Below are 10,000 nucleotides of genomic sequence, written 5' to 3' on the forward strand. Positions count from 1 at the left end.
AGGAGACCACTGCACAGTTAGAGAGAGACAGAGAGAGAGAGGAGATCACTGCACAGTTAGAGAGAGACAGAGGAGACCACTGCACAGTTAGAGAGGAGAGAGAGAGAGAGAGAGAGAGAGAGAAAGAGGAGACCACTGCACAGTTAGAGAGAGAGAGGACAGAACCACACGGCAGATAAGAGAGAGAGGGCAGGTAGTTAGGAGACCACTGCACAGACCTCTAGAGAGAGAACTGATAACCACACAGCATGAGAGAGGACAGGTGATTAGGACAGGGTGTGTTAACCACACGGCAGATAAGAGATGGGAGAGGACAGGTAGTTAGGACAGGGTGTGTTAACCACACGGCAGATAAGAGATGGGAGAGGGCAGGTAGTTAGGACAGGGTGTGTTAACCACACGGCAGATAAGAGATGGGAGAGGGCAGGTAGTTAGGACAGGGTGTGTTAACCACACGGCAGATAAGAGATGGGAGAGGACAGGTAATATGACAGGGTGTGTTAACCACACGGCAGATAAGAGATGGGAGAGGGCAGGTAGTTAGGACAGGGTGTGTTAACCACACGGCAGATAAGAGATGAGAGAGGACAGGTGATTAAGGCCAGGGTGTGTTAACCACACGGCAGATAAGAGATGGGAGAGGACAGGTAGTTAGGACAGGGTGTGTTAACCACACGGCAGATAAGAGATGGGAGAGGACAGGTAGTTAGGACAGGGTGTGTTAACCACACGGCAGATAAGAGATGGGAGAGGACAGGTAATAGGACAGGGTGTGTTAACCACACGGCAGATAAGAGATGGGAGAGGACAGGTAATAGGACAGGGTGTGTTAACCACACGGCAGATAAGAGATGGGAGAGGACAGGTAATAGGACAGGGTGTGTTAACCACACGGCAGATAAGAGATGGGAGAGGACAGGTAATAGGACAGGGTGTGTTAACCACACGGCAGATAAGAGATGGGAGAGGACAGGTAGTTAGGACAGGGTGTGTTAACCACACAGCAGATAAGAGATGGGAGAGGACAGGTAATAGGACAGGGTGTGTTAACCACACAGCAGATAAGAGATGGGAGAGGACAGGTAATAGGACAGGGTGTGTTAACCACACGGCAGATAAGAGATGGGAGAGGACAGGTAATAGGCAGGGTGTGTTAACCACACGGCAGATAAGAGATGGGAGAGGACAGGTAGTTAGGACAGGGTGTGTTAACCACACGGCAGATAAGAGATGGGAGAGGACAGGTGTTAGGACAAGGTGTGTTAACCACACAGCAGATAAGAGATGGGAGAGGACAGGTAATATGACAGGGTGTGTTAACCACACAGCAGATAAGAGATGGGAGAGGACAGGTAGTTAGGACAGGGTGTGTTAACCACACAGCAGATAAGAGATGGGAGAAGACAGGTAATAGGACAGGGTGTGTTAACCACACAGCAGATAAGAGATGGGAGAGGACAGGTAATAGGACAGGGTGTGTTAACCACACAGCAGATAAGAGATGGGAGAGGACAGGTAATAGGACAGGGTGTGTTTTGGTCAGCAGAGAAAGGAGAGAGATACGAGACAGAGGGAGAGAGAGAAAGAGACCTTCAATTGATCCACTCTTAGAAAAAAGGGTTCCAAAATGGTAGTTCAGCTGTCCCCATGTAGAACCCTCTGTGGAAAAGGTTCTTCATGGAACCCAGAAGGGTTCACCTGGAAACCAAAAGGGTTTTACTAGGAACCAAAAATGTTTCTTCAAAGGGTTCTCCTATGGGGACAGCTAAAGAACCGTTTTAGGTTCTAGATAGCACCTTTTTTCTAAGAGTGTAAGGTGTGTGATTGTGCTGTTTGTGACTAGCCCTTTCTCTCTGTAACATAATGAGGAGGTCTGAGGTTAACTTCCTGGTGTTCATCTTATTACCTCTCTCCTCTCTTGCTCTTTCTCTCCTCTCTCTCTCTCTCTCTCTTCTCTCCTCTCTCTCGCTCTCTCTCTCTCTCTCTCTCTCTCTCTCTCTCTCTCTCTCTCTCTCTCTCTCTCTTCTCTCTCTCTCTCTCTCTCTCTCTCTCTCTCTCTCTCTCTCTCTCTCTCTCTCTCTCTCTCTCTCTCTCTCCTCTCTCTCTCTCTCTCTCTCTCTCTCTCTCCTCTCTTCTCCTCTCTCTGTCTCTCTCCTGTCTCCTGTCTCTCTGTCTCTCTAGGATGCGGAGGTTTGCCTACTGTAAGGTGGTTCTGGCCACCTCCCTGGTGTGGGTGATGTTGGACATGTTCATCCTGCTCTACTTCAGCGAGTGTAATAAGTGTGATGACAAGAGGGAGAGGGGCCTGCCAGGCAGGGACGGTGAGCACACACACACACACATACACACAAACACATTACACACTCATACTCACACACACATACACACAAACACATTACACACTCATAATCACACACACATACACACAAACACATTGCACACTCATACTCACACACACACACACACACACGCACAACTCTCTCTCTCTCTGTGGTGTTGTAGATACAGTATTGCGTCCCAGGGAGGGTCCAGGAGAAGGAGGTAAACCTGTGGTGATTTCTAAAGAGAACCAGGAGAAGATGAAGGAGATGTTTAAGATCAACCAGTTTAACCTGATGGCCTCGGAGATGATCGCATTCAACAGAACCCTGCCTGATGTCCGCCTGGAGGGGTGAGTGTATAGCTGGTAATCCATCTTTATTGTCCATGTTACAGTGAACAACAGATCCTCTCTAGTCTAGAGATAATCACCTACAACAGATCCTCTCTAGTCTAGAGATAATCACCTACAACAGATCCTCTCTAGTCTAGCGATAATCACCTATAACATATCCTCTATAGTCTGGGGATAATCACCTACAACAGATCCTCTCTAGTCTGGAGATAATCATCTACAACAGATTATATCAAGTCTAGAGATAATCACCTACAACAGATCCTCTATAGTCTAGAGATAATCACCTACAACAGATCCTCTCTAGTCTAGAGATAATCACCTACAACAGATCCTCTATAGTCTAGAGATAATCACCTACAACAGATCCTCTCTAGTCTAGAGATAATCACCTACAACAGATCCTCTCTAGTCTAGAGATAATCACCTACAACATATCCTCTATAGTCTGGGGATAATCACCTACAACAGATCCTCTCTAGTCTAGCGATAATCACCTATAACATATCCTCTATAGTCTGGGGATAATCACCTACAACAGATCCTCTCTAGTCTAGAGATAATCATCTACAACAGATCCTCTCTAGTCTAGAGATAATCACCTACAACAGATCCTCTCTAGTCTAGAGATAATCACCTACAACATATCCTCTATAGTCTGGGGATAATCACCTACAACAGATCATCTCTAGTCTAGTGATAATCATCTATAACGGATCCTCTCTAGTCTGGAGATAATCATCTACAACAGATTCTATCCAGTCTAGAGATACCATATCTTTATTAAAGCTGTGCTATATTGTCCATGTTACAGTGAACAACAGATCCTCTATAGTCTAGAGATAATCACCTACAACAGATCCTCTATAGTCTAGAGATAGTCACCTACAACAGACTAATACCATATCTTTATTAAAGCTGTGCTATATTGTCCATGTTACAGTGAACAACAGATCCTATCTAGTCTAGAGATAATTACCTACAACAGATCCTATCTAGTCTAGAGATAATCACCTACAACAGATCCTCTCTAGTCTAGAGATAATCACCTACAACAGATCCTCTATAGTCTAGAGATAATCACCTACAACAGATCCTCTATAGTCTAGAGATAATCACCTACAACAGATCCTCTATAGTCTAGAGATAGTCACCTACAACAGACTAATACCATATCTTTATTAAAGCTGTGCTATATTGTCCATGTTACAGTGAACAACAGATCCTCTATAGTCTAGAGATAATCACCTACAACAGACTAATACCATATCTTTATTAAAGCTGTGCTATATTGTCCATGTTACAGTGAACAACAGATCCTATCTAGTCTAGAGATAATTACCTACAACAGATCCTATCTAGTCTAGAGATAATCACCTACAACAGATCCTCTATAGTCTAGAGATAATCACCTACAACAGATTCTCTCTAGTCTAGAGATAATCACCTACAACAGAACCTATCTAGTCTAGAGATAATCACCTACAACAGATCCTATCTAGTCTAGAGATAATCACCTACAACAGATCCTATCTAGTCTAGAGATAATCACCTACAACAGATCCTATCTAGTCTAGAGATAATCACCTACAACAGATCCTATCTAGTCTAGAGATAATCACCTACAACAGATCCTATCTAGTCTAGAGATAATCACCTACAACAGATCCTATCTAGTCTAGAGATAATCACCTACAACAGATCCTCTATAGTCTAGAGATAATCACCTACAACAGATCCTCTCTAGTCTAGAGATAATCACCTACAACAGATCCTCTCTAGTCTAGAGATAATCACCTACAACAGATCCTCTATAGTCTAGAGATAATCACCTACAACAGATCCTCTCTAGTCTAGAGATAATCACCTACAACAGACTAATAACATATCTTTATTAAAGCTGTGCTATATTTTCCATGTTACAGTGAACAACAGATCCTCTCTAGTCTAGAGATAATCACCTACAACAGATCCTCTATAGTCTAGAGATAATCACCTACAACAGATCCTCTATAGTCTAGAGATAATCACCTACAACAGATCCTCTCTAGTCTAGAGCTAATCACCTACAACAGATCCTCTATAGTCTAGAGATAATCACCTACAACAGATCCTCTCTAGTCTAGAGATAATCACCTACAACAGATCCTCTATAGTCTAGAGATAATCACCTACAACAGATCCTCTATAGTCTAGAGATAATCACCTACAACAGATCCTCTATAGTCTAGAGATAATCACCTACAACAGATCCTCTCTAGTCTAGAGATAATCACCTACAACAGATCCTCTATAGTCTAGAGATAATCACCTACAACAGATCCTCTCTAGTCTAGAGATAATCACCTACAACAGATCCTCTCTAGTCTAGAGATAATCACCTACAACAGATCCTCTCTAGTCTAGAGATAATCACCTACAACAGATCCTCTCTAGTCTAGAGATAATCACCTACAACAGATCCTCTATAGTCTAGAGATAATCACCTACAACAGATCCTCTATAGTCTAGAGATAATCACCTACAACAGATCCTCTATAGTCTAGAGATAATCACCTACAACAGATCCTCTATAGTCTAGAGATAATCACCTACAACAGATCCTCTATAGTCTAGAGATAATCACCTACAACAGATCCTCTATAGTCTAATACAACAGACTATCTTTTTATTAAAGCTGTGCTATATTGTCCATGTTACAGTGAACAACAGATCCTCTATAGTCTAGAGATAATCACCTACAACAGACTAATACCATATCTTTATTAAAGCTGTGCTATATTGTCCATGTTACAGTGAACAACAGATCCTATCTAGTCTAGAGATAATTACCTACAACAGATCCTATCTAGTCTAGAGATAATCACCTACAACAGATCCTCTATAGTCTAGAGATAATCACCTACAACAGATTCTCTCTAGTCTAGAGATAATCACCTACAACAGAACCTATCTAGTCTAGAGATAATCACCTACAACAGATCCTATCTAGTCTAGAGATAATCACCTACAACAGATCCTATCTAGTCTAGAGATAATCACCTACAACAGATCCTATCTAGTCTAGAGATAATCACCTACAACAGATCCTATCTAGTCTAGAGATAATCACCTACAACAGATCCTATCTAGTCTAGAGATAATCACCTACAACAGATCCTATCTAGTCTAGAGATAATCACCTATAACAGATCCTCTATAGTCTAGAGATAATCACCTACAACAGATCCTCTCTAGTCTAGAGATAATCACCTACAACAGATCCTCTCTAGTCTAGAGATAATCACCTACAACAGATCCTCTCTAGTCTAGAGATAATCACCTACAACAGACTAATAACATATCTTTATTAAAGCTGTGCTATATTTTCCATGTTACAGTGAACAACAGATCCTCTATAGTCTAGAGATAATCACCTACAACAGATCCTCTATAGTCTAGAGATAATCACCTACAACAGATCCTCTATAGTCTAGAGATAATCACCTACAACAGATCCTCTCTAGTCTAGAGATAATCACCTACAACAGATCCTCTATAGTCTAGAGATAATCACCTACAACAGATCCTCTCTAGTCTAGAGATAATCACCTACAACAGATCCTCTATAGTCTAGAGATAATCACCTGCAACAGACTAATACCATATCTTTATTAAAGCTGTGCTATATTGTCCATGTTACAGTGAACAACAGATCCTCTATAGTCTAGAGATAATCACCTACAACAGACTAATATCATATCTTTATTAAAGCTGTGCTATATTGGCCTTATGCCACAAACCCCGAGGTGCCTTATTGATATTACAAACTGGTTACTAAGGTAATTAGAACATTAAAAATAATGTTTTTGTTACACCCATGGTATACAGTCTGATATACCACAGCTTTCAGCCAATCAGCAATCAGGCCTCAAATCAACCAATTTATATTTTAGCAATAAGGCCCAAGGGGGTGTGATATATCGCCAATATACCACGGCTAAGGGCTTCTTATTCCTGGATACAGCCCTTAGCCGTGATATATTGCCCATATATCACAAACCCTCGAGGTGCCTTATTGCTATTATAAACTGGTTACCAATATAATTAGAGCAGTGAAAATAAATGTTTTGTCATACCCATGGTATACGGTCTGATATACCACGGCTGTCAGCCAATCAGCATTCGGGGCCTGAACCAGACAGTTTTTAATATAATATAGATAATTGCAGTGATTTGGTATTAGGTTATTATTGATGATTATTAGTTATTGTTATGGTTTGTTAGTTAGTTACAGATGATTAGTTATAGGTCATTAGACAAATATCTGTTATTATCTAGTTTGTTATTGACGATTAGTTAAAGATGATTCGTTATATATGAATCGTTATAGATTATGTTAATGACTCGACCGTCCAGGCGTATGAAAGATCTGTTTGTGTTCTTCATTTCAGCTGTCACATTATTTGACATTATGAAGCGTAGTTCCCCAGAACACTTGAGTCTCTCTTCTGCAGCGCACATGAGATTAATTTACACTACAATTCACTATTAAACGTTTGCCACCCGATATCTTATAATGGCTTTCTGCCAGAAATCAAAGATCTCTGGATGAGTTTTCTGTACTGCTGCTAAATTTCTCCCTGTGCTTCCTTTAGCGTTTATATATTCTACCTTTCTTCTCCCCTCTGCTCCTCTAGCTATGCTTGTGTAAATGTGTGAGCAGGATTTGTATTTGCGATTAGTTTATGTTGGTTTTCGCTCATTAGCATTTAGCTAACAGCATCTATGTGATATAGCTATTAGTTTGTGCGAATTTTGTTAGCATTCTGGTATTAGAGGCCCAATGGGCTTTTCTTGTGTTTCTAGCGCCCCCTTGTGTGCTGTGCCAGTTATACCGTAAATTCCGGGATGAGAGAAGGTTGGGATGAAGAACATCTGGATACCGCCCATGCCTAACACACACACACACACATCCTTGCCTGGAGTCAGACAGTGCACATTGATGTGTGAAATGTGTTTCTCTTTCTGAGCTTTAGTTGATTACTGAGAGTGTTTTGTCCCAGGCTCGTCTCCCTCCACCTGCTTTTCCAATTAACAGATAAGACTCAGTCAATAGCAGCAGTGACTGGGCTGGAGTTGGGCTGGGTGGGGGTGAAGCTGGGCTGGATAGGCATGGGGCAGGGCTGGGTGGGGGTGGAGCTGGGCTGGATAGGGGCTGGGCTGGTTGGGGGAGGAGCTGGACTGGGTAGGGTAGGGGTGGAACTGGGCTGGACAGGGGTGGGGCTGGGTAGGGCAGGCCTGGAGTAGGGTAGGGCTGGCCTGGAGCTGGTCCGGGCGGGGCTGGGTGGGGTTGGAGCTTGTCTGGAGCTGGGTGGGCCTGGAGCTGGTCTGGGGCTGGGTGGGCCTGGAGCTGGTCTGGGGCTGGGTGGGCCTGGAGCTGGTCTGGGGCTGGGTGGGCCTGGAGCTGGTCTGGGGCTGGGTGGGTTTGGAGCTGGTCTGGGGCTGGGTGGGCCTGGAGCTGGTCTGGGGCTGGGTGGGTTTGGAGCTGGTCTGGGGCTGGGTGGGCCTGGAAGAGGGTGGGCCTGGAGCTGGTCTGGGAATGGGTGGGGCTGGAGCTGGTCTGGGTCTGGGTGGGTCTGGAGCTGGTCTGGGTCTGGGTGGGCCTGGAGCTGGTCTGGGTCTGGGTGGGCCTGGAGCTGGTCTGGGTGGGGCTGGAGCTGGTCTGGGTGGGGCTGGAGCTGGGTGGGGCTGGAGCTGGTCTGGGTGGGGCTGGGTGGGGCTAGAGCTGGTTTGGGATTGGGTGGGGCTCCCCCACAATGTACTGACCTCTCCCACAATGTACTGACCTCCCCCACAATATACTGACCTCCCCCACAATGTACTGACCTCCCCCACAATGTTCTGACATCCCCCACAATGTACTGACCTCCCCCACAATATACTGCCTCATCCTCAGCCTGCAGCTGATTACACTATCACCCAGTTGTTCCTTTCACAACGTGACTACTCTCTCTTTCTCCATGTATCTCACACACACACACACACACACACACACACACACACACACACACACACACACACACACACACACACACACACACACACACACACACACACACACACACACACACACACACACACACACACACACACACACACACACTCTTGATGATGATGAGTTATAGACGTCATGTTTTCTGTCTGTCTCGGAGCATAGATCATGTCTGGAAAGTCATGCTAGTAGCTCAACTGACGCAACTGTTTTACCCCCTCCCTAAGAGCAGAAACACACACACACACACACACACACACACACACACACACACACACACACACACACACACACACACACACACACACACACACACACACACACACCACGATTGTGTGTGTGTGAGGTAATAGGTTCCAGAGACAGAGCAGCTGGAGGAGGGAAGGAATCCTCACCTCTTCTCTCACCTCTCCACCCCTGCTACATTCCATCACTCTGAGGGAGGGGTGGGGAGAGAGTGAACATTCTGCAGATATATGGAGGGAGGGCGGGAGGAAGCAGGAGGGAGGGAGGCAGGCAGGGCGGGAGGGAGCAGGAGTGAGGGAAGGAGGCAGGGCGGGAGGGAGGGAGCAGGAGTGAGGGAGGGAGGCAGGGCGGGAGGAAGCAGGAGTGGGGGAGGGAGCAGGAGTGGGGGAGGGAGGGAGCAGGAGTGGGGGAGGGAGCAGGAGTGGGGGAGGGAGCAGGAGTGGGGGAGGGAACAGGAGTGGGGGAGGGAGCAGGAGTGAGTGAGGGAGCGGAGTGAGGAGGGAGGGAGGGAGCAGGAGTGGGGGAGGGAGCAGGAGTGGGGGAGGGAACAGGAGTGAGTGAGTGAGTGAGTGAGTGAGTGAGTGAGTGAGTGAGTGAGTGAGTGAGTGAGTGAGTGAGTGAGTGAGTGAGTGAGTGAGTGAGTGAGTGAGGAGGGAGGGAGGGAGGGAGGGAGGTAGGGAGGGAGCAGGAGTGAGGGAGGGAGGGAAGGTGGGAGCAGGAGTGAGGGAGGTAGGGAGCAGGAGTGAGTGAGGGAGGGAGGGAGGTAGGGAGCAGGAGTGAGGGAGGTAGGGAGCAGGAGTGAGGGAGGGAGGTAGGGAGGGAGCAGGTGTGAGGGAGGTAGGGAGAGGGAGGGAGGTAGGGAGGGAGCAGGATTGAGGGAGGGAGGGAGGAAGCATGATTCTCTTTGATGCTCATTTTCCTGATCTTTGAAATCCACTCATGTCAAAGGCCATGTCACCCCATCTGTCGTGTGGCTCCAGCTGTGTGCTGAAGTTATTGGGGACGATATGCACCATGTATATTAATGATGAAATCATGTGCTGCTT

The 10,000-nt window shown here is 45.6% G+C and overlaps 1 protein-coding gene across 1 annotated transcript in view; it reads left to right on the top strand.

The window, feature by feature from the left end:
• Positions 1–10,000, top strand: part of galnt1 (UDP-N-acetyl-alpha-D-galactosamine:polypeptide N-acetylgalactosaminyltransferase 1) — a 75,911-nt gene that overhangs the window by 44,757 nt on the left and 21,154 nt on the right. The window contains exons 3-4 of the mRNA XM_046303455.1: positions 2,182–2,321; positions 2,503–2,671. Of these exons, the coding sequence (XP_046159411.1) occupies positions 2,183–2,321; positions 2,503–2,671 (308 nt within the window). The 5' untranslated portion in view covers position 2,182. The remainder of the gene's footprint in view (positions 1–2,181; positions 2,322–2,502; positions 2,672–10,000) is intronic.

The sequence above is a fragment of the Oncorhynchus gorbuscha genome, linkage group LG15, assembly GCF_021184085.1.
Source record: "Oncorhynchus gorbuscha isolate QuinsamMale2020 ecotype Even-year linkage group LG15, OgorEven_v1.0, whole genome shotgun sequence".
NCBI lineage: Eukaryota > Metazoa > Chordata > Actinopteri > Salmoniformes > Salmonidae > Oncorhynchus > Oncorhynchus gorbuscha.